Source organism: Anomaloglossus baeobatrachus, unplaced genomic scaffold (assembly GCF_048569485.1).
Source record: "Anomaloglossus baeobatrachus isolate aAnoBae1 unplaced genomic scaffold, aAnoBae1.hap1 Scaffold_352, whole genome shotgun sequence".
NCBI lineage: Eukaryota > Metazoa > Chordata > Amphibia > Anura > Aromobatidae > Anomaloglossus > Anomaloglossus baeobatrachus.
This window is the reverse complement of record NW_027442881.1, coordinates 241,146-267,241: the sequence shown is the minus strand read 5'-3', so window position 1 is coordinate 267,241 and position 26,096 is coordinate 241,146. Positions and strand designations below refer to the sequence as shown.

The window sequence follows — 26,096 nt, the reverse complement described above, 5'->3', positions numbered from 1 at the left end:
ACAGATGGTCCTTTCGCCTCGCTTACGCATTCCCCCCTCTTCCTCTTCTCGCACGGGCCCTGAGGAAGATCAGAGACGAGGGGGTCCCAACCATACTGGTAGCCCCTCTGTGGCCCCGGAGGAGTTGGTACAGCCTGGTCATGACGCTAGGAATCGACGGCCCAGTCCTCTTAGGTTCGGACCCCAGCTTACTGTCACAGGGTCCGATTTTCCATCCGGCTCCCCAGAAACTCAACTTGGCTGCCTGGCTTCTGAGGCCCGGGCACTGAAGGCCCAAGGGCTTTCTGACAAAGTTGTGGCTACACTACAGAAGAACCGTAAACCTGTGACTAATAGTATATACAACAAAATCTGGAAGAGATTTTCCTCCTGGTGTGGTTCTCGGACTCCTGACCCTCTTCGACCAAATATTGCGCAGATTCTGGACTTTCTCCAGAGTGGGTTAGACTTAGGTCTTAGGCCTAGCACCCTGAAAGTTCAGGTGTCAGCACTCAGTGCAGTCTTTGACACGGCTCTGGCAGATCATCGTTGGATCCGTCGGTTCTTTGTGTCCGCTAGTAGACTCTGTCCACGTCAGAGGGTCCTGACGCCTCGCTGGGATCTCAATACGGTCCTTACAGGTCTATCTCAGTCTCCGTTTGAACCTCTGTGCTCTTGTAACATTTGTTCCCTTTCTCACAAGACTGCCTTTCTTGTGGCTATTACATCAGCTCGCAGAGTCGGCGAACTTCAGGCTTTGTCTGTTAGGGAACCTTACCTGACCATCAGAGATGACAGCATTGTTTTTCAGCTGGACCCTTCCTTCCTTCCCAAGGTGGTTTCGGATTTTCACCGTTCGCAGTCCATCGTCCTGCCTTCCTTCTGTCAGAATCCTCGGACTCCGGGTGAGGAAGTGTTTCATTCTTTGGACGTCCGTCGGATAGTGTTGCACTACCTAGAGGTTACTGCTTCTTGGCGCCTTGATTCTAACCTGTTCATCCAGCCCTTTGGCCGCAATAAGGGCAAGAAGGTGGCTAAGAGTACCGTCGCCAACTGGATTGTGCGGGCAATTAGAGATGCCTACCTCGCTCAGCATCTCTCTCCACCTACTGGATTCACGGCGCACTCCACCAGGGCTACCTCTGCCTCCTGGGCCGAACGGGCAGGGGCCTCCCCTGAGCAGATCTCCAAGGCGGCTACGTGGTCTTCGCTCCATACTTTCACGAAGCATTATCGGTTGGATCTGGATTCCAACAGGGATTTGGCCTTTGGCAGGAGGGTCCTGTAGGCTGTGGTCCCCCCCTAGGTATCAATTCTTTGGTATTCCTCCTATGCTGTCGTGGAAGGGACTAGAGAAATAAGAATTATTCTTACCGATAATTCGGTTTCTAGGACCTTCCACGACAGCAGGTAATTCCCTCCCCTATGTATTCATGTATTCCTGAATGTGTAGTACTTCTCATATGCTATGGATTCTTTGTAAGACACTGGCTGTGGGAGGTGGGAGGGTCCTTTTAAACCTCTTGAACTTCCTGTCCCAATTAGGGCGTGGAGAGACAACCTCCCATGCTGTCGTGGAAGGTCCTAGAAACCGAATTATCGGTAAGAATAATTCTTATTTTTAAGTGACCCATGTGTTCTCCAGTATGTGTCACACTGATGTCACACAGATCACATCATTGTGCAGTCCGTGTGACACCCGTGCTGCCAGTAGAAAACGGACATGTCGCCATATGGATCACACTGACGTGGTTCTTGGGAAAACACGGACAAGTGTGCAAACCCATTAAATTTACTGGGTCTACGTGTGTCCATGTCTCCAGTACGTGTTGAAATGGACGCCACACATGCCGGAAAGACAGATGTGTGAAGGAGGCCTAAAAGAGGATATTTCCTGAAGGCAGCTTTAAAAAAAGCTGTAAGGGAAAAAGCTGTAATCCAGATCAAGGGGATCAGAGCAAATGGAACTTCTGCCATCATCTCCGGCTCAGACGTCATCTCTGGCTCCGCCATGATCTCTGGCTGATCTCTGTCATCATTTCTGGCTTCGGCATCATCTCCGGCTCCGCCATTATCTCTAGCATGATCTCCGGCTCTGACATGATCTTTGGCAATATCTCTACCACCATCTCCGGCTCTGGCATCATCTGTGGCATGATCTTTGGCAATATCTCTACCACCATCTCGGGCTCTGGCATCATCTTTGGCTCTGCCGTTATATCTAGCATGATATCCGGTTCCGGCGTCCTCTCCGGCTCTAGCATAATCTCTGGTTCCGGTGTCCTCTCCGGCTCCACCATAATCTCTGGCATGATCTTCAGCGATATGTCTGCCACCATCTCTGGCTCTGCCATCATCTCTAGTAATCCTGTCTTCTGCTCAGGATAGATCTATCGTGGTCCTGATTTGGGGTGACATCCCCTATGGCCATTTCAGTCTGCAGCCATGCAGTAGCAGACTGTGTATGACTGCATAGTGACTTGCTATATAGGGGCCTGACATATAGATGATCCTTCCATATTCCTTTAAAGTAACCTGTCACCAGAAATAACGCTATTAACCTGCAGGTATGCGGTTTATCTATAGATTAATAGCATTACTGCTTGGCGCCTGCATGTAGCCGACTGGAGCTGTGAGAAAACAAACGTCATTCTCCCTGGCAGTATTTGATTTTCAGTCATCGCTCTGTAACCGCGCCACCGACCCTGACTGACACCCCCCCTCCACACTAGGGCCAGATGTCAGTCGGCCTGACCACTCATAATGACAGGGACAACTCTTAGGTATTCATGGTTCTGACCACTAACCTACTGCAATGCCCTACATGAGGGAAGAGACCGCAAATCTGAAGAACTATACTACATTTTTAATACTATATTTTGTGAATATTATTACACCTGCTACATATATGTATAGGATTTTGCAGATGGGAATACCCCTTTTAAGGTTCTTCAAGAGATCATTTTGCAGGAAAAGGTGAGTTCTGGCTTCCAAGGCATAATCCAGCTTCTGGTCTGGTATGAAACAGTAGACCGCTTCCTCATCGTCATACAGAGGCCAGTGTCAGTGATGGATTTTGAAGAATATATTGAAGAGAAGGAGGTGCTGAATGAAGAAACGGCGCTGTGCTGTGGTGTGTTGCAACAGGACTTAAAAAATGACAACATTCTGGTGGACCTGCAGACCTTCAAGCTAAAGCTGATAGATTTTGGCGCTGGAGCATTGTTGGTGGACAAGGAGTATACAGACCTTTCAAGCGTTTCTGCCCTCCAGAATGGCTCAAATACACGAGCTATTATGGAATGTTCACAGCAGTGTGGTCTCTGGGTTTCCTTGTATATGAAATCCTCCATGGGGATATTCCTTAAGACTGAAGAGGAGATTTTGGATAATGAGCTACATTTCAGCAGGATGATGGCATAGCAGTCTGAAATAACCTTCTTGATCCATCAAGCTATAGAAGCTGCCTTCCCCATGTTGAGACCTTGGAACTTAAGAAACAAAGAATCTGAGAATCCGAAACTTCCGCATATTTCTAATGTAAGTCAGGATAGCTCTTTCTCGTCTAGGAGATGAAGCCTAGCTCGGGCGGAGGACAGAAATTTGACAGATTAAACTTCTGATTAATATTACTACCTTTGGAGCAAAACTAGGAGAGGTTAAACAGTCCTGTTTACCTCGTAGATAAGGTTCCTTGGAAGAGAGCTTCAAATCTGCTTCCCCTAGACGGGAGATGTACCAGACCCTCCAATACTGTAGGAAGGTCCCAAAGAGGAGATATATTCTTTTATTTTTATTTTTTTTTTTTAACTTCGTTTTATTAACAATTTTCAAACATGGTACAACTGACATTTGCCATATAAAGATAGCTCAGTACATAGTAATATTTGAATATAACAATGAACAGTCATATAAAGTCCATAATATCTTTAGCACTTACGATAGAACAATGTTATTACCCATACTTCTTATCATTTGCATATATATCTAATTTTATATTGAGCATAAGAACAGCTCTATCAGCATGACCATATTTTGAAAACAAGATAGAAAGAGGAAGAGAAAAAGGAATAAAGAAAGAACAGCCGCATTGCATTATTATTATTATTTATTTTTATAGCGCCATTTATTCCATGGCACTTTACAGTGAAAGAGGGTATACATACAACAATCATTAACAGTACATAACAGACTGGTATAGGAGGAGAGAGGACCCTGCCTGCGAGGGCTCACAGTCTACAGGAGGAGAGAGGACCCTGCCCGCGAGGGCTCACAGTCTACAGGAGGAGAGAGGACCCTGCCCGCGAGGGCTCACAGTCTACAGGAGGAGAGAGGACCCTGCCCGCGAGGGCTCACAGTCTACAGGAGGAGAGAGGACCCTGCCCGCGAGGGCTCACAGTCTACAGGAGGAGAGAGGACCCTGCCCGCGAGGGCTCACAGTCTACAGGAGGAGAGAGGACCCTGCCCGCGAGGGCTCAGTGTCTACATTATTATACCTCAATATACCGTTGGACAGTGTTTCATATCCCAACATCTAACGGGAACCACCATTATCCGCATACTCTCCCTCAAACCTCTGCAAGTGTGTCTGGAGAAGAATTCCACAAACCCCAGATTTTGTTACATTTTCCCGGGCACCCCCTATTATAATATACCACCCGCTCATAGACTATGGTTGCATCGACTAGTTTAACCCAGGACCGTACAGTTGGATTCGAATCTCCCATCCACCTCCGAGCTATTAATTTCCTAGCCAGAAACAATGCCTCTCTGAGGAATATTGTGATGTAATGATCCCAGGACTCTTCCTCCATTACCCCAAACAGGCATATAAAAGGGTCATACAAAACAGGAATTGACACAATTGATGTCAGCGGAGATGTCACTCCCCGCCAGTACGAAGATATATTGGGACAGCTCCAAATCGTATGTATTAAATTTGTCCCTGAGAGATGACACCTCGGACACTCCGATGTACAAGTACGGCCCATACTAAATAATGGAGTTGGAGTAAGGTATGCCTGGTGGACAGTGTAGCATTGAATCAACTTATTAACCGACGGACGAGGATACCACAGTTGAGATTCCAATATCTCTTCCCTTTCCTCTCCCTGTAGAGACAACCTAAAAACCTATAACCTAAAAATCAGAGGGATTCCCTCATCAGTAGCAGATAAAGAGCTCCAAGAATACTTCCACAAGTTTCTGCAGCTTATACTCTCCGGATGGGACGCCAGAGACCTGATAGTGGACAGGATTCATAGAGTCCCTAAATCAAAAGGCATAGATCCAGCTCTGCCTAAAGATGTCCTGGCTAGACTTTATTTCTAGAAGACAAAAGAAGCTGTGCTTCACACACTGAGGGGAAATCCAGCCCTGCCAGACACTTTCATGGGACTGCTACAACTCTTAATAAAAGAAGAGAATTTGCCCACCTTTCTAAACTCCTTAGAGATCAAGACATCAAGTATAAGTGGGGTTTCCGGTGAAGATCATTTTCAAAGATGGAGGCACTCACATATGTCATACGCCTTCTCAGCTGGGCAGATTGCTGGATGACTGGGGAATAGCCCACCCACCAAACCCTGGTGGGTGTGAGAATCAAAGAGGCTCTTCAGACAGGATTAACCCTGAATGGTCAGTAGCTTAGCTGGGACTCCTTCCTGCTTATGGCACCTGCTGTCCCTGCTCCTGTGACACGGGATGTCACGTAGCCCCCCTGATGTTCTCGCCTATGGCGAGCGGTTATACTCCGGGCACCCTACTCGGGGAAAACCGGTGTTGTTAGAACTTTTTTGTTTTTGTTCCTCTTCTCACAAATGTTCCTTAATTTTTTTCGGAAATTTCTCTCAATTCCTTGCTGGTCTAACCCCTCTGATCCCTGATGGCGTTCCTAGGAATTCAAACCCCCCTGCGGCTCCAATATGAGAATTACGATATTGTCTATTAATGTGAACGGACTCCACTCCCCAGCAAAAAGGTCAATGATGTGGAGAGAGGTGAAGGCATCTAACTGTGATATAGCGTGCATTCAGGAGACCCACCTTCTTTCCACAGATAATAAACGGCTACTTCATCCAAGCTTCCAACACTCCTTTTTTGCTAATGACTCAAAAAAAAAAGAGGAGGAGTGGCCATTTTAATAAAGAACTCAGTGGCCTTTAAATTGATAAATGTCAGTTATGGAGCGGATGGAAGATATATTATTTTGTCTTGTTATATCAACAGCGTCCCTTATACCTTGGCAACGGTCTACTCCCCAAATTCATCACAATTGACCATTGCTGAGAAATTCTTCCAAGTCTTCAGAGATACTGCCACAGGGGCGGAAATCATCTGTGGAGACTTTAATATACCTGTTATACGCTCCATGGATTGCTCCAACACCAGCATCCCACATGCTAAGGAACTTAAGCATCTCATCAATGAATTCCATTTTCATGACATCTGGAGATATTTGCACGCATCGGAAAGAGACTATACGTTCTTCTCTTCCAGGCACCGCTCATACAGTAGAATTGATTTTTTTTTGGTCGACAGCAAATCTATAAGTAATTGTGTGGCAGCTGATATTGGTTTAATTACTTGGACAGATCATGCGCCGATCTCTTTGTCTGTTCAGGGTAGCTTTAATGTTCAAAATTCCCCTAGGTGGAGACTGAATACCAGCTTGCTTGGTAGGCAGAAGGTACATGATGAAGTAGAGTCAGTGTTAACAGAATATTTTAAACTTAATAATAATGGGGAAATTTCTGACGAGACCCTGTGGGCTGCTCATAAAGCAGTAGTCAGAGGGCAGCTCATAAAAATAGCCTCCATCCAAAAACGGAAAAAAGACGCAGACATTAAATATATATTAACCCGTATTCATCACCTTGAATCCCTGAATAAAGCCAAAGCATCCCCTAACTTGACTAAAGAAATTATAACCCATAGATTCCAACTAAGATCCCTACTCCTGCAAAAATACGAACATAATCTTAAAAAAAATAGATCGACATTTTATGCTATGGGGGATAGAGCGGGGTCCTTATTGGCAAGAAGGACGAAAAAACGTGAGATCCAATCTAAAATAGAATTCCTGAGGGACCCGAACGGAACAATCACTAGACATCCCATTGAAATAGCAGAAGCATTTGCGAAATACTATGAGGCCCTGTATAATCTAAAATATGATTCCAACACGTCGCAGCCGACTCAATTGGATATACTGGGTTTTCTAGACACCCTGGATCTTCCCCGGGTCTCAGATGAGCAATTAGAGGAACTTAATCTTCCCTTTACTACACATGAAATCCTAGGTGCCATCAAAATGACTAAGTCTAACTCTGCCCCGAGCCCCGATGGGCTGCCATACGAATATTACAAACAATTTACATCCACTCTGGCCCCCTTTATGTTAACCCCTTCACCCCCGGCCACTAAAACACCCAAATGACCGGGCAATTTTTTACAATTCTGACCAGTGTCACTTTGACAGGTTATAACTCTGGAACGCTTCAACGGATCCTGGCGATTCGGAGATTGTTTTTTCGTGACATATTGTACTTCATGTCAGTGGTAAATTTAGCTGAAAAGAGATAAGCTGCGCTCTACTACAAGGAGGATCGGTGCTCGGGAGAAAAAGCAGTTCCAATATATTAGAAAACCCGGCACACAATTGAAGAAAAGGAAAATATCCAATCAAGTTGCTTTTAATATGCTGGTGTTTTATTCGTGAAAAAATTCGATACAGTCAATGTGTGGCAAACAAGCAGGGTGAGGTCCAACGTTTCGGCTCATATGTGAGCCTTCACCAGGGACATAAGATGCTGAAACGGTATTGTACAGAAATACAAAAAAGGGCACAATTTCCAATGACATCATGATATAAATACATAGCATATCAACACAGCGTATATGGGATGATTCAAGAGAAAAAAGGGGAGAGGGGAGGATCAAATACTGTGCATAGGTGACGGGGTGTGTAATGGAATCTACATCCGGGGTGAAGGAGAAGAATATATGGTAACAAGGAGAAGAAAAGAGAGAAGAAAGAGAGAAGGAAGAGAAGGAGGAAAAAAGGGGGAAGAAGGAAAAGGAGACATGCAAGACAAGAGAACAAGAGAAACGAGAAAACAAAAAGGGGGGGGCGGGGCTTACCCGTTTAATATTACGGTATTAAGGAAGAGTCCTGCACACACAATATATGTGAAACATACTGTAAGGAAAGGAAGTAAGAATTATATACAGTGTATATAATGTGACGCAATCAGGAGATGAACCTCTATATAGACTTACATGTAGGTTGAGGGCACAGCACAAAGCTATAGGAAATCCGTGATTCAAAATGTAATCGGGATAAGGGTTTATACGGGCTAAGATCATAGAAAGGAAAAAGAATTGAAGGAATGTAGAAGGAAGACATGGATCAGTTTAGTTACAGGTAGTGGAAGTATGGATACGTACCAGTATTGGGGATATAGTGTGTATCATGTAGGGGCTCACGTCAAAAGGATGCAATAAAAGGTGATTGCTAGAAAAGGTAAAATATATAATGGAGTTAGGTGTAGTATGAATCCAATGTAGGGAAGATGGAAAAGACATACCAACAATATGAAGATGGGATACGTCAAGAAAGGGAAGCCTGTGGACTGTACTTGATGACCATATAATAGGGGAATCACCCCATGTGTTTGGCAAGGCTGCAAGGATAGACAATAAATGATGAGAACTAACAGACAAAAGACATATAAACGCATATGGTACAATCCATAGGACCAGAGGACATACCTAATCAAGAGACGGTATAAAGACCACAAATTACTTGGTAACCATGTAATAGGGGAATCACCCCATGTGATAACCAGGCTGAAGAGATAGGAAAAGAATGGTGAAAACTGACTGTAGGAAACATCTATGTGCAGTACAATCCATAGGACAGGAGGACATACCTAATGGAGAAGCGGTATACAGACCAAAGGTAATCTGGGATGCCTACGGTTAAGGAAAGGGGTAGGCAAATTAGCGTTACAAAAAGGATAAGCAGGGAGGAACCAGTAATAGAGCTAGTGGCCTTACCTATTGCAGCATGTAACCAGATTGAAGGAGCCCAAAGGACAGAGCGGAAGGAGGGGGGTTTATATACTGGTAGTGTATACTATGGCGTCTTAGCAACATCCGGGTGGAGGAGAGCTGGGTAAAAGTGACGTGAGTGCGCGCATGCGCATTGCGATACAGACACACTGCCTTCCGGGCTATGGAACGCAGGTGCCTGACACGCAATGTACGCATGCGCTGTGCAATCCGGCGTGACGACATGACATGGGCGTGCTGTGCGTTCCTGTGAAGTATCGTGAGATCCAAGGCACAATATAACAGGCAGCGGTGGAGCGTGTTCTAGAGGGAAATACTGTGCACGCTATAGGGACTGGTGAAAGGTGTTCTAGGACATCTAAAAGGGGGAAAAAAAGGGGAAAATTAGAACATTAATACATAATGTCAAACAACTTTATATAAAAGCAACAGTGGTAAAGTGTTAACTTCAGGTCAATGAGACTACATGAAATAAGTGACAACAAAATACATAATACATTAAACCATAGATATATGGGGTTTAGAATGTATAATTGATACAAAAAGGAGAATAGGTATATCCCCATTAGGAAAGAAATCGCATGATAATGCATTATTAAACATTATTAATACCGACCAGAAGCACCTATCAGGTGTCAGTGGAGTATCACATGTACAAAGAGACTCCAGTGGACAATCTTAAGGGAAAACTGTTACAATGAGCACAACATAGAATTAAATGATATTAATCAACACAAGTAATGGTCAAGGATGACACTAATATGGTGACAAATTATTTTTTGTTTTTTTAAATTTTTTTAAAAAAAGAAACCTAACAAATGACCTCATATTCCCTATTGAGACCTAGGGGTTCCAACGTTTTTAACGTGTGGATCCAATAGGCCTCTCTTGTCTTAAGCCTATTGATCCTATCACCTCCTCTTCTGATAGGGGGAACATGCTCGATGACCTGAAAACGTAGTTGGGCAATTGCGTGTTCTAACATTACGAAAGGTGACACATTTTCACACCCACACTCTGGTCAACGTTTTTCCATTAAGGGTTTCTTTACCTGCGAGTCTTCTTTTGTGATTTATCTCATCAAGTGTCCTTGCGGTCTCGGATATGTTGGGGAGACCACCCAGCATATCCGAGACCGCATCAGTAAGCACAAATCCACTATTCGGTGCAAGCAGACCCTTTTACCTATACCATCTCATTTTATTTCCCATAACCATTCAATTGCCCAACTACGTTTTCAGGTCATCGAGCATGTTCCCCCTATCAGAAGAGGAGGTGATAGGATCAATAGGCTTAAGACAAGAGAGGCCTATTGGATCCACACGTTAAAAACGTTGGAACCCCTAGGTCTCAATAGGGAATATGAGGTCATTTGTTAGGTTTCTTTTTTTAAAAAAATTTAAAAAAACAAAAAATAATTTGTCACCATATTAGTGTCATCCTTGACCATTACTTGTGTTGATTAATATCATTTAATTCTATGTTGTGCTCATTGTAACAGTTTTCCCTTAAGATTGTCCACTGGAGTCTCTTTGTACATGTGATACTCCACTGACACCTGATAGGTGCTTCTGGTCGGTATTAATAATGTTTAATAATGCATTATCATGCGATTTCTTTCCTAATGGGGATATACCTATTCTCCTTTTTGTATCAATTATACATTCTAAACCCCATATATCTATGGTTTAATGTATTATGTATTTTGTTGTCACTTATTTCATGTAGTCTCATTGACCTGAAGTTAACACTTTACCACTGTTGCTTTTATATAAAGTTGTTTGACATTATGTATTAATGTTCTAATTTTCCCCTTTTTTTCCCCCTTTTAGATGTCCTAGAACACCTTTCACCAGTCCCTATAGCGTGCACAGTATTTCCCTCTAGAACACGCTCCACCGCTGCCTGTTATATTGTGCCTTGGATCTCACGATACTTCACAGGAACGCACAGCACGCCCATGTCATGTCGTCACGCCGGATTGCACAGCGCATGCGTACATTGCGTGTCAGGCACCTGCGTTCCATAGCCCGGAAGGCAGTGTGTCTGTATCGCAATGCGCATGCGCGCACTCACGTCACTTTTACCCAGCTCTCCTCCACCCGGATGTTGCTAAGACGCCATAGTATACACTACCAGTATATAAACCCCCCTCCTTCCGCTCTGTCCTTTGGGCTCCTTCAATCTGGTTACATGCTGCAATAGGTAAGGCCACTAGCTCTATTACTGGTTCCTCCCTGCTTATCCTTTTTGTAACGCTAATTTGCCTACCCCTTTCCTTAACCGTAGGCATCCCAGATTACCTTTGGTCTGTATACCGCTTCTCCATTAGGTATGTCCTCCTGTCCTATGGATTGTACTGCACATAGATGTTTCCTACAGTCAGTTTTCACCATTCTTTTCCTATCTCTTCAGCCTGGTTATCACATGGGGTGATTCCCCTATTACATGGTTACCAAGTAATTTGTGGTCTTTATACCGTCTCTTGATTAGGTATGTCCTGTGGTCCTATGGATTGTACCATATGCGTTTATATGTCTTTTGTCTGTTAGTTCTCATCATTTATTGTCTATCCTTGCAGCCTTGCCAAACACATGGGGTGATTCCCCTATTATATGGTCATCAAGTACAGTCCACAGGCTTCCGTTTCTTGACGTATCCCATCTTCATATTGTTGGTATGTCTTTTCCATCTTCCCTACATTGGATTCATACTACACCTAACTCCATTATATATTTTACCTTTTCTAGCAATCACCTTTTATTGCATCCTTTTGACGTGAGCCCCTACATGATACACACTATATCCCCAATACTGGTACGTATCCATACTTCCACTACCTGTAACTAAACTGATCCATGTCTTCCTTCTACATTCCTTCAATTCTTTTTCCTTTCTATGATCTTAGCCCGTATAAACCCTTATCCCGATTACATTTTGAATCACGGATTTCCTATAGCTTTGTGCTGTGCCCTCAACCTACATGTAAGTCTATATAGAGGTTCATCTCCTGATTGCGTCACATTATATACACTGTATATAATTCTTACTTCCTTTCCTTACAGTACGTTTCACATATATTGTGTGTGCAGGACTCTTCCTTAATACCGTAATATTAAACGGGTAAGCCCCGCCCCCCCCTTTTTGTTTTCTCGTTTCTCTTGTTCTCTTGTCTTGCATGTCTCCTTTTCCTTCTTCCCCCTTTTTTCCTCCTTCTCTTCCTTCTCTCCTTCTCTCTTTCTTCTCTCTTTTCTTCTCCTTGTTACCATATATTCTTCTCCTTCACCCCGGATGTAGATTCCATTACACACCCCGTCACCTATGCACAGTATTTGATCCTCCCCTCTCCCCTTTTTTCTCTTGAATCATCCCATATACGCTGTGTTGATATGCTATGTATTTATATCATGATGTCATTGTAAATTGTGCCCTTTTTTGTATTTCTGTACAATACCGTTTCAGCATCTTATGTCCCTGGTGAAGGCTCACATATGAGCCGAAACGTTGGACCTCACCCTGCTTGTTTGCCACACATTGACTGTATCGAATTTTTTCACGAATAAAACACCAGCATATTAAAAGCAACTTGATTGGATATTTTCCTTTTCTTCAATTGTGTGCCGGGTTTTCTAATATAGTGGTAAATTTAGGCCGATATTTTTTGCGTTTATTTGTGAAAATTTAGGAAATTTGGCGAAAATTTTGAAAATTTCGCAATTTTCAAACTTTGAAAATTTATGCCCATAAATCTGAGAGATATGTCACACAAAATAGTTACTAAATAACATTTCCCACTTGTCTACTTTACACCAGCGCAATTTTCGAAACAAATTTTTTTTCCGTTAGGAAGTTAGAAGGGGTCAAAGGTCATCAGCAAATTCTCATTTTTCCAACAAAATTTACAAAATAATTTTTTTTAGGGACCACATTACATTTGAGGTGACTTTGAGAGGCCTAGGTGACAGAAAATACCCAAAAGTGACCCCATTCTAAAAACTACACCCCTCACACTGCTCAAAACCACATCCAATAAGTTTATTAACCCTTTAGGTGCTTCACAGGAACCAAAGCAATGGGGAAGGAAAAAATGAAAATTTTACTTTTTAACACAAAAATGTTACTTTAGCCATAAAATTTTCATTTTTACAAGGGAGAAAAGAGAAAGTACACAATACAATTTATTGTGCATGTTCTCCTGAGTACGCTGATACCCCATATGTGGTAAAAATCAATTGTTTGGGTGCACGGCAGAGCTCGGAAGGGAAGGAGCGCCATTTGAATTTTTGAGTGCAAAATTAGCTGCACCTGTTAGCGGACGCCATGTCGGGTTTGAAGACCCCCTGAGGTGCCTAAACAATGGAGCTCCCCCACAAGTGACCCCATTTTGGAAACTAGAGCCCTCAAATAATTGTTCTAGATGTTTGGTGAGCACTTTGAACACCTGGGGGCTTCACAGAAGTTTATAGCGTTGAGCCGTGAAAAGAAAAAAAATTTTTTTTACAACAAAACGGTTGCTTCAACTAGGTAGCTTTTTTTTTCACAAGGGTAACAGGAAAAAATGCACCATAAAATGTATTGTGCATTTTCTCCTGAATACGCAGATACCTCATATGTGGTGGAAATCAAATCTTTGGACACACGGCAGTGCTCGGAAGGCAAGGAGCGCCATTTGAATTTTTGAGTGCAAAATTAGCTGCACTCATTAGCGGACGCCATGTGGGGTATGAAGACCCCCTGAGGTGCCTAAACAATGGAGCTCCCCCACAAGTCACCCCATTTTGGAAACTAGAGCCCTCAAATAATTGTTCTAGATGTTTGGTGAGCATTTTGAACACCTAAGGGCTTCACAGAAGTTTATAGCGTTGAGCCGTGAAAAGAAAAAAAATTTTTTTTACCACAAAACGGTTGCTTCAACTAGGTAGCTTTTTTTTTCACAAGGCTATCAGGAAAAAATGCACCATAAAATGTATTGTGCATTTTCTCCTGAGTACGCAGATACCTCATATGTGGTGGAAAGTAATTGTTTGGGCGCATGGCGGGGCTCAGAAGAGAAGGTGCGCCATTTGACAGCAAAATTGGTTGGAATCATTAGCGGACGCCATGTCACGTTTGGAGACCCCCTATGGTGCCTAAACAGTGGAGATCCCCCACAAGTGACACCATTTTGGAAACTAGAGCCCTCAAATAATTTTTCTAGATGTTTGGTGAGCACTTTGAACACCTGGGGGCTTCACAGAAGTTTATAGCGTTGAGCCGTGAAAAGAAAATTTTTTTTTTTTACCACAAAACGGTTGCTTCAACTAGGTAGCTTTTTTTTCACAAGGGTAACAGGAAAAAATGCACCATAAAACGTATTGTGCAATTTCTCCTGAGTACGCAGATACCTCATATGTGGTGGAAAGTAATTGTTTGGGCGCATGGCAGGGCTCAGAAGAGAAGGAGCGCCATTTGACTTTTCAAACGCACAGACGCAGTGCACTGATCGGCCGCTGCAGGACGCACGGTCGGAGGCGATAAAAAAAAGCGTCGGGGATACGTAAAAAAAAAGTCACGCCAAAAATTGACCATGGATGCAGATACGTTATGTGCATCCCTGATCAGCGCTTGGTGGGATGCACGGACGGATGCGATACAAAAAGCGTCGCAAATACGGAAAAAAGTCACGCCAAAAATTGAGCAGGGATGCCGATCCGTTATCTGCATCCCTGATCAGCGCTTAGCGCGACGCACGGATGGATGCGATACAAAAAGCGTCGCAAATACGGAAAAAAGTCACGCCAAAAATTGAGCAGGGATGCCGATCCGTTATCTGCATCCCTAATCAGCGCTCGGCGGGACGCACGGATGGATGTGATACAAAAAGCGTCGTGAATACGGAAAAAAGTCACGCCAAAAACTGAACACGGATGCAGATCCGTTATCTGCATCCCTGATCAGCGCTCGGCGGGACGCACGGACGGATGCGATACAAAAAGCGTCGTGAATACGGAAAAAAGTCACGCCAAAAATTGACCATGGATGCCGATCCGTTATCTGCATCCCTGATCAGCGCTTGGCGGGACGCACGGACGGATGCGATACAAAAAGCGTCGGGGATACGGAAAAAAAAATCACGCCAAAAATTGAGCAGGGATGCCGATCCGTTATCTGCATCCCTGATCAGCGCTTGGCAGGACGCACGGACGGATGAGGTGTAAAAATGGACAGGGGATACGGAAAAAAAAAAAAAAGTTATACTCACAGTACCCAGAGGACTAGCAGGAGGATCACTGACCAGAAGAGCTGCAGAGGAACAGATGGCAGAGAGATGGACAGCTTTACAGGAGCAGCAGGCAGATCAGCAGAATGCCCAGGAAGGACCCAGCGATGGACGCAGATGTGATCGGGCCGGTGAAGACAGGTAAGAGGACGTCGGGGGAGAGCAGAGGGGGAGAGGGGGGGGTTGAGAGCAGAGGGGGGGTTGAGAGCAGAGGGGGAGGTGGGAGAGCAGAGGGGGAGACCGGAGAGGGAGCTGCAGAAGCAGAATAGAGATAATGGGGGAGGCAGTCAGATCGCGGGGGGACCGGATCGGGATGTCAGGGGGGGGAGGGGGCCGGTTGGGGGGAGCAGATCGCGGGGGGGGGGGCACGGCAGGGGCTATCACGGCAGCGCGCAGGGGCACCACGGGAGCGCGCACGGGCTGCAAAGTGAGCACAGTACTCACGTGCAGCAGATCGCAGATCGCAACAGGGAAGCACATTGGCAGGGGGCAGATCGCGGCAGGGAAGCACATGGCAGGGGGCAGATCACAGCAGGGAAGCACATAGCAGGGGGCAGATCGCAGCAGGAGGCAGATCGCAGCAGGGCGGCACATCAGGGAGCATGCAGGGGCCATCACGGGAAGCGCGCAATACTCACGTGGAGCCGGAGCGGCAGTGACATCGGCGGCGGCAGCAGCGGTGGCATGGTACCACAAGTACCAGCCACTGCAGGCTGCAGACATGTTGGGGGAGGGCTCGCAGGCCAGCACAGGCCTGGGGAGGGCGGCCACCGGCAGATCACTGCACACTGATTGGAGCGATTGCGCGTCATAGCACGATCGCTCCAATCAGTGCTGCAGGGGCTGGGGGCGACATGTTTGAGGTCCACCTATGATATGCTGCAGCAGCTGCGGCATCTCATAGCTGGATCTCACAGGATCGCACTAATTCGGGCATTATTTTTGCCGAAATTAGTGCGATCGATGTGGTTGGCGGTTCAGATTTGAACAGCCAATCACATCGACCGTCGATAGGGGGTGGCGATGCCGCCCCCCCTGGGGTCAAGCAAAGGTCCCCTGCTGTAAGAAACAGCAGGGGACATCATTTGAAAGCCGTTGCTATGGCCACGGCAATCAAATGAAGTTTAGGCCGTAAAATTACGTCCCTGGTCGTTAAGTCACGTTAAAATAGGACGTAATTTTACGGCCCGCGGTCGTGAAGGGGTTAAAAACCTTCAATTTTTGGCAAAATAAAGGGTCAATTTCCCCAGACAACTTAGAAGCGATAATTATCACGCTACCAAAGCCAGGGAAACCTGCAGACACCCCGGGTAATTTTAGGCCCATTTCACTCCTAAATTGTGATGTTAAAATTTATGCCAAACTAGTGGCAGATAGACTTCATAAAGTGATCCCGACCTTAGTGGCTCCAGACCAAGTTGGTTTTGTGACAGGCAGGCAATCTAAGGATGGCACCAGACGGATGCTTGACTTGATTGGACTGGTGGAGATATCGGGTGAACCCAGTGCATTCCTGTCTCTTGATGCTGAAAAAGCCTTTGACAGGGTGCACTGGGGATACCTGGAGAGAGTTCTAACAAAATTCGGGTTCTTGGGGAAAATCAAGTCATCCATTCTAGCCCTCTACTCTTACCCAAATGCGTCAGTGTTGGCATCGGGGTTTCTGTCATCTAAATTTCAAATAAGTAATGGCACCCGCCAGGGGTATCCATTGTCTCCCGCTATTTTTGCTTTAGTGGTAGAACCTCTGGAGGAAGCTATACGAAAAAACATAGCCATTTCTGGTATAAGAGTTGGGGAATTTGAACATAAACTTGGTTTATACGCAGACGATGTGATAATTTCCTGTTCTAACCTTGCAGTGTCGATTCCAGCAGTGGTGAACACATTATCAAACTTTTCTAAAGTGTCGTATTATAAGCTTAATGCGGCAAAGTCTTTGATACTGCCGTTTAATGTACCGGTGGAGGCCAGGAGTGCGCTGGAGGGGGCCTTTCAATTCAAATGGTGCGACAGGGGGATACCTTATTTGGGTATTAAGCTGACACCATCGCAGATGTTAATTTAAGAAAATTTGGAACCTCTGATCCAAAATTTAGAAAAGGAATTGGGAAGGTATGAAAAAATATCATTGTCCTGGATGGCCAGGATACAGTCCTTTTTAAAATGGTTTTCTTAACCAAAATATTGTATGTGCTCAGATGCCTTCCCATCAAAATATCTCACAAAACCCTGATGAAACTTCAATCGTTGACTAACAAATTTGTATGGGATAATAAAAGGGCTAGGGTCGCAGGTAAAGTGTTATACGGGGATTGGGCACCCCAAACATATCGGCATATTATAAAGCCTTACTAATTGAATCACTAAAGGAATGGTGGCGTCCAGGTAATTCACATAGATGGGCTCAGATTGAAAATTTCCTGTCCCGCCAGGGCTCGGTCAGAAGAATGATGGAAGCAGAATATTTGAGCCGTTCACGGTTCTCCCCGTGTGTTCCCACCATGTCAGCCTCCCTGGAGGTCTGGCGAAATGACTTGATTCATAATATTCAGATTCCTCTTTCAGAGAATTCCCTCAAGTCTTTGGAATCTCAAATCCCCTTTTTGAATCTGGCCAGGTGGGAGGGATCGGGCATTACAGTGCTGGCGGATCTATACTCTGATTTGGGTGTTAACCCCTTTAATGAAATAGTACAGGAACACCCCTCTTTAAAGGGTTGTTTCTATCAACACATCCAAATTTATTCATTTTCTGGGCTCTAAATTTCCTCCAAAGTCAAATCCTCTGTTACCTACCACAAAGGCTTTGGTATTTAAAAAGATAATTAAATCCAAATGTATCTCCTCGACATACAAATGGCTCAATAACCCCCCCGAAGAGCAAAAATCTCCTTATATGAATAAATGGGACATGGAGTTGAGTGTCTCTACCTCACCTTCAAACTGGCACTCGGCATCAGCAAATATCCAAAAATATTCCAAGTGTATAAATCATCTGGAGCAACGGAAAAAAGTACACCTGCGATGGTATCGGTCCCCAGCCAACTTAGCACAGTTCCTCCCAAATTATTCGCCACATTGATGGAAGGGCTGCCTCCAAAGGGGTACTCTTGGTCACTGCTGGTTGGCTTTTCCCAAGGTTATCTCGTTCCGGTTGGAGGTGTTTGGCCTGATGGGTGAGCTGACAGGCAATACTATTAATCCAAATCCGGGTCTGGCAGTGCTAAACGTGGGTATAGAGGAGTTCTCTTGGGTATCCAGGGGTTTATTAGTTCACATTCTAGTTGCTGCTAGATATTGCATAAGTAGCTATTGGAAATCCCCAAAGACGCCTACATTAGTTGAACTATATAACCGAATTAATCTCCAATGCCAATACGAGTTCTGTCCGGCTCACTCCATCCGCGCCAAAAACAAAATACTTCAGATTTGGGACACGTGGCTAAACTCTGTATATGCTTCCTCTGTCAGGCATCTGTTTCCAGGGCAAACTGTCTGATAGGAAAAAGTGGGTCCAATAGGGTCAAAGAGAGTGTAACGCACGGAGTTCACCCGTACCACATGTCAATATTCAAGGTGTTTATATCTCTGTTGTTGTTTCTGCTCAGGCTACCCCGGAACGCCATCTAATTCCTCCCCTCCCCCTCCCCATCCCTGTTGCCTCCATGAAACCCTCCATGCTCCCCCCCTTCCCCATCTCTCTCTCTCCCCTCCCCTTTCTTATCTTCCTTTCTTACTCTGGTTCTAGTTGTTTGGAACCCTCGTTTTGAGGATTAAAGAGTAATTTGGTAGGTTGACTCTATACGTATTGGGTATTGATTAACCTAAAAAAAGTTGCAACATGGATCAGACATGATTGTTGGTGGTTTGATAGGAAATATGAATCATAATCAAAGGTTATACTACCACTTGTTACAGCGTTATTCTCTTTGTATACTATTGCCAATGATACCTGAATTTCTTTTTGTACTGTATCTTCCTACAGTAAAAATTGATTGGATAAAAAAAAATTAAGCAGAGGCCTCTCCCTCAGGGGGATGTCAAAACAATTGTTTTGACCACCAGGAGCAGAAAAGCTTGTTGATGGTGGAGGTGGAGATGATGGAAGCATTACTTCGTTGGACAGCATACTTTTTGAAAAAAATTCCTTAACTTCCAGTAGCTCTGTTCCCCTTAATCTGGAGGATAGTTTGTCTCCTCACTGCTCTTTCTAAAGCTGCCTTAAGCAAATGTCCTATATTTAGAGCTGTAGATGAGAGTATTTGGTATTCATATATTTCTTAATTGCAATAACTGAGGCTCTGAGGTTTCTGGGTTTGCATCACCTCAAAAAATGAAGTTGGGCAAAGTATCACTTCCCTCCAAGAGGAGGAAAAAAAATCTGATCCTAGACACCATGTCCCTAAAAAATCCAGCATAGCTAATTGCAAAAAGGACCAGGTTTTTCCTTCTGTTGCAGGGAGGGGATACTTTGTCCTTAATGCAATTAGCCTGGCTGGAATTTTTGGGGGGGAAGCAATGAGGTACATTTTTTCACACAATATATAGTTGGATACATTTTACACAGGAGCAAATCGTAAGGAAAAAAGCTGAAGCCTCTCCCTCAAGGGGCTGTCAAAACAATTGTTTTCACTGCCAGGGGCAAAAGAAATTGATGGTTGACGAGGCGGAGATAATGGTGGGACGAAGCAGAGATGACGGTGGGAAAAGGAGGTCATTATGGTGGAGGAGGCAATACTGTTTTTAGAAAAAAATGGCTTAAGTTCGAGTAGCTCTGTTCCCCTTCGTCTGGAGGATAGTTTTTTTTCCTTCACTGATTTCTCTAAAGCTGCCTTTAGCAAATTACAATTTAGCAAATTTATTTTTTTTTTTTAGAGCTCTAGTTGAGCGTATTGGCATTCATATATTTCTCATTTGCAATAATTGAGGCTCTGATCCTGTAGGAACAGGCACGGGTAGCTTCTATTAGAGCTTTCCTCATGTCTGGTTGTACTTCTGGAAGCTGGCCTCATCTGCCAAAAAATAAATAATTGTGAAACCTAATTTGAAAGTCATGGGTGCGGGAGTGAATAGAGGAAGGAAGGAACGAGAGAGACTTGTGTGTCTGTGCTGGTCCATGATAAATGTGGAACAGGTTAACCCCTATTTATAACGACCAATTCAATAAAGTTAAAGGGAACCTGTCCTCAGATAATGCTATTAATGTGCAGATATGTGGTAAATATGCGTTTCTCACCTGCCCAATACCTGCAAAAATGCAGCAGGGAGAAAATGAACTTTATTCTCTTTGGCAATATTCGGTTTGATAAACCGCAGTAGACCATTTTCTTTATCTATTCCATCTAAATGTTGAAATTCCTTTTGTGTTGTAGAAAAAAAAAATCACATTCAGTCTATCTTTCATCCTTATAGGAAATCCTTGTGAGAATAACCGTTTGTCACTAAATTGTAAAAAAGAAGTTATCAGGAATACCTCTAATGGAGAAAACCTCATTACCCTTCACTTACATCCTGGACTTCATGATACTTCACTATCATATAATCCCCCTACTCATGAGAAACCCTCTACTGAGCAATCTCAGATTGATACCACAATTCCAGGTGACAAAGAAGAGCCAAGATTTCAGTGTTACAAGCAACTTACTAAAAGCTCAAATTTTGTAACACAAAGAAAGCACAAAGACATGCCATACTCCTGCTCAGATTGTGGGAAATGCTTTACAAATAATTCAGAATTTGCAAGACATGAGAGAATTCACAGAGGAGAAAAGCCATTTTTGTGTTCACTATGTGGGAAATCCTTCACAGATAAAGCGATTCTTGTTAGACATCAGAGAATTCATGCAGGAGAGAAGCCGTATTCATGTTCAGAATGTGGGAAATCTTTTAAAGATAAATCACGTCTTGATAAACATGAAAGAATTCACACAGGGGAGAAACTATTTTCTTGTTTGCAATGTGGAAGGTGCTTTCAAAACAAATATAACCTTCTTACACATCAGAGCAATCACACAGGAGAGAGGCCGTATTCATGTTCAGAATGTGGGAAATGTTTTATACAGAAATCAAGTCTTGTGACACACAAGAAAATTCACACAGGAGAGAAACCATATTCATGTTCAGAATGTGGGAAATGTTTTATACATAAATCACGTCTTAATAAACATCAAAGAATTCACACAGGGGAGAAACTATTTTCATGTTTGCAATGTGGAAGGTGCTTTCCAAGTAAATATAATCTTCTTACACATCAGAGAATTCACACAGGAGAAAAGCCGTATTCATGTTCAGAATGTGAGAAATGCTTTGCGAATAAATCAAATTTTGAGAAACACAAGCGAATTCACACAGGAGAGAGGCCATATTCATGTTCAGAATGTGGGAAATCTTTTACAAGTAAATCAGTTCTTGTGAAACACGAGAGAATTCACACAGGAGAGAGGCCATATTCCTGTTCAGAATGTGGGAAATCTTTTATAAAAAAATCAAGTCTTGTAACACACGGTAGAAGTCACACAGGAGAGAAGCCATATTCATGTTCAGAATGTGGGAAATCTTTTATACATAAATCAAGTCTTGTAACACACGGTAGAAGTCACACAGGAGAGAGGCCGTATTCATGTTCAGAATGTGGGAAACGTTTTGTAAATAAATCAATTCTTATGCAGCATAAGAGAAGTCACACAGAAGAAAAGCCATATTCATGTTCACAATGTGAGTAATGCTTTACAGTGAAATCAAGACTTGTGAGACACAAGAGAAGTCACACAGGAGAGCAGCCGTATTCATGTTCACACTGTGAGAAATGCTTTACAGAGAAGTCAAGTCTTGTGAGACACGAGAAGTCACACAGGAGAGATTAATGTTCAGAATGGGGGAAATCTTTTATATATAAATCCTGTCTTGTTAGACATGAGAAAAGCCATACAGTAAAGAAATTGTAATTATGTTCTGTTTTATAGATTTTGATAAACAGTGCTAAGCTTAAATGAGTACACCCCCTTTGATAGGTAAAATTTTAATTAATATCTCACTTAACACAAGAATAACTTGAATAACCACAATGTTTACAACACTGTGTTTCACAACGCATTTTTTTAATTAATAACATGAAAGTAAAGTTAATAATATAACTTTAATTACAGAATCTTCAGTTTTCCTCAAATTAGTTATTGCAAAAACAGAGTGCATACCACATCAATACTACTATATGTATTATTTTGGATGGCCTCCATGATATTTAAGGACCACACTAAAGCGGGCTTTACACGGGAGCGATATTGCTATCGTGCGTACCCGCCCCCTTTTTTGTGCGACACGGGCATATTGCTGTCCGTCACGCACAAAATCGCACTCCCCCGTCACACTACTTACCTGCCCTGCGATGTCGTTGTGACCGGCGATCCGCCTCCTTTCTAAGGGGGCGGTTCGTTTAGCGTCACAGCAGCGTCACTGAACCACCGCCCAATAGAAAAGGAGGGGAGGAGATGAGCGGCCGGAACCTCCTTCCTTCCTCCTTTTCCGGTGGAGGCAGGTGAGATGTTTGTCGTTCCAGCGGCGTCACACACAGCAATGTGTGATGCCGCAGGAGCGCCAAACATCGTACCGTCGCTGCAGCGATATTATGGAAATGAGCGACGTGACGAGCTACGATATCGCACGTATTTGCGCTCGTTGATCGTCGCTCATTTGCGTCACACGCTGCGATGACGCTACCGGCGCCAGATGTGCGTCACTACCGACGTGACCCCGACGATATGTCGGTAGCGATGTCTCAGCGTGTAAAGCCCGCTTTAGTCTTCTAGGCCTGGAATGAACGAGTTGGCAGCAGTACAACGTCCATCTTTTTTCCCTTCAAGAACGAACTCTTTTAGAGCCTGGATGCTGGATGGAGAGTGAAGCGCAACTTGTCTCTTCACAATTCCCCATAGGTGTTTGGGATCAGATCAAGAGACTGTTAGGAATATCAAGAGTTAAAAGTTGTAACAAAATGTATTTTGAATGTTTATGCTTAGAACTTAGGATAGAGATGAGCAAGAATGTAAATTACGTCCTTGAATTTGTAGAATGTATGATATCTGCACACCTGTGCCTTAGATAATGGATATGTAAACACATGCGCCTGTTCCAATTATTAAATTCCTTGCTCCAATTAGTAATTGCCTTATTCCAATTATTACATTCCGAAAAAGTTCCGTTCAATTATAGATTTTCACCAATAAGTAATGGACGGGTATGCCTGAGTGTCTATTGTACTGTATTCTAAGACATCGCCTTGTCTCTTGCTGTAAGAATAAAACCCGCTTGCTTCAGATGAATTTGTGCCTCAAGAAATAATTTCTCTAACGACTTGGTCCTTTGAACCAGAACCCAACAGCCTTTCACCTTCCCGGGTCGAGACTGAAACGATGCATGGGGCTTCTGCAAAGAGAGTCCTCCAGCTGGATTGCTGTAGAGCGAGGCCGGCCTCACCGGATGGAAGGAAAGGTGACGGGTTCTAGAAGAGAGGACGGTTTCATCACAAGCAAGATAAGACCATGACATATTTGTTCTCTTTAAACTTACAAATCCGGGCAGCTTAGAAATCTGGAGAGAAACGGAGATAATGAAACCTATTATTCCGAGGAGGGAATAAGAGCTAGTTCTAGGACTTAAGGCCCCCGTCACACACAGAGGTAAATCTTTGGCAGATCTGTGGTTGCAGTGAAATTGTGGACAATCAGTGCCAGGTTTGTGGCTGTGTACAAATGGAACAATATGTCCATGATTTCACTGCAACCACAGATCTGCCAAAGATTTATCTCTGTGTGTGACAGGGCCTTTATTAGGCTCAGTCCATAATCAGCGTGAGAATAGAAATATAAGAGAATTAAGGTTTTTGTCTTTGTTTCTTCTGTTTTGGTTTGTTCTTTGTGATATACAAGTGCATCTCATTAAATTAGAATATCATCAAAAAGTTAATTTATTTCAGTTATTTAATAAAAAGATGAAACATATATAGAGTCGTTACACACAGAGGGATCTATTCCTATATATTATGCAGAGTCATTACACACAGAGGGATCTATTCCTATATATTATATAGAGTCGTTACACACAGAGTGATCTATTTCTGTATATTATATCAAATCATTACACACAGAGGGATCTACCGTATTTTTCGGACTACAAGGCCGGTTTGAGATGTCCGTGTTTAATCAGGTATCACGCATGGTTATGGTCACACGTGTGACATCAGTGTTTGCATACGTGTGACACATACCAGGTAAAACACGTGTCTCTGCAATGAAAATATGTTCTATATTTACCTGTCTCCAGCTATGCTGTCTTTTGCTCTGCTGCCTCACGCTCCTAACCCCCACTCATTATTTTCATTGATTATTCACTGCCTGAGGATTTGGAAGCCGGAGCATTGCTGGGATAGCGCCGAACAGTACAGCCGAGGACAGGTGCTGGGGGGACATTACCGGGGACATCGCCAGTGACAGGTGAGTATACAGCAGTTTGTGCAGTGACATCCAGAGACTCATCAGGGTTCCCAATGAACTCTCATGAGCCCCTGGAAGTCACCATCGTGACACTCGCTGTAGCGCAGTTGTCGCAGGGGTGTCATCAGGAGGTCATCAGAGTTCATTGGGAAATCCGATGACCTCCTGGATGTCCCTGCACACACACTGCTGGCAGGATACTCACCTTTCATTAGCGATGTCTTCGACGGTGCTGTCTCCAGCGCTGTCACCGTGATGCCCCTGCTTCCAGCTGCTCACTGCAGTAAATGATCAATGAAAATAGTGAGCGGACGTCAGGAGCGGGAGGCAGCAGAGTCGGAGACGGCATCGGTGGATACAGGTAAATATAGAAAATCTTTTTATTTAAAAACCTGTTTTCTCCGGTCCATGTCACACTGATGTCACACGGATTACATCAGTGTGCGGTCCGTGTGACACCCGTGCTGCTGGAGAAAATATGGACACTTCTCCGTGTGAAATTGCAGGGCCACACGGTCCGTGTAAAAACACGGCCGTGTGAGTACACAATAGGGTAACATGGGTACGTGTGACATACGTGTTAAAAACGGATGTCACACGTACCTAAAACATGGACGTCTGAAACCAGCCTAAGATACACTTTTTTTTCCCCCCAAATGTTGGGGTAAAGTGGGGGGGTGTGTCTTATAGTCTGAATGTGGCTGCGGGGAATGAGGGTGCTGCGGTGGAGCGGGTCATCGGGGGCACGAGCAGGCTGTAGCAGCGCCTGCCGTGACCACGTGGGCCCGCTCATTTCATATGCACGCCCATCCTCCTGCCCATCATCCCTCAGCGCTGAAAGCGGCGCTGACAGGTGGGCGGGATGATGGGCGGGGGGTACACGCATAATTAGCGGCCGGCCCGCGTGATCACCCCTGGCAACTACAGCCTGGAGTGAGCATGTTTGACTGTATTCACTGCCCCCCGCGCATCATCATCAGCACGGGGCGCAGTGAATAAGTATACTCACCCGCCACTGTTGTCTGCAGCATCGCTCGTCCTCCTGTCTGCCGGCCCGCTGATCTGTGTAGAGAGCGGTGAGCACAGCGATGACCTCATCCCTGTGCGCGCCACTAGTCTCCACACAGGTCAGCTGCCAGGCAGACAGGAGGACGAGTGATTCTGGAGGGAACGGTGACGGCTCCACACAGATCAGTGGCGCTGCTGCCGGCACAGACAGGAGGAGTGATGCTGCATGGAGCAAGGAAAGGTGAGTATAAACATTTATTTTTTTTGTGTGCCAGAGGATGCAGG

General features: G+C 44.3%; 1 protein-coding gene across 1 annotated transcript in view; it reads left to right on the top strand.

Annotated features, from left to right (window-relative positions):
• LOC142272601 (uncharacterized) overlaps positions 1–24,077 on the top strand; it is a 71,412-nt gene extending 47,335 nt beyond the window's left edge. Inside the window, exon 7 of the mRNA XM_075332508.1 lies at positions 20,728–24,077. Coding sequence (XP_075188623.1) covers positions 20,728–22,037 — 1,310 coding nt within the window. The 3' untranslated portion in view covers positions 22,038–24,077. The remainder of the gene's footprint in view (positions 1–20,727) is intronic.
• The last annotated feature ends 2,019 nt before the right edge of the window (positions 24,078–26,096 follow it).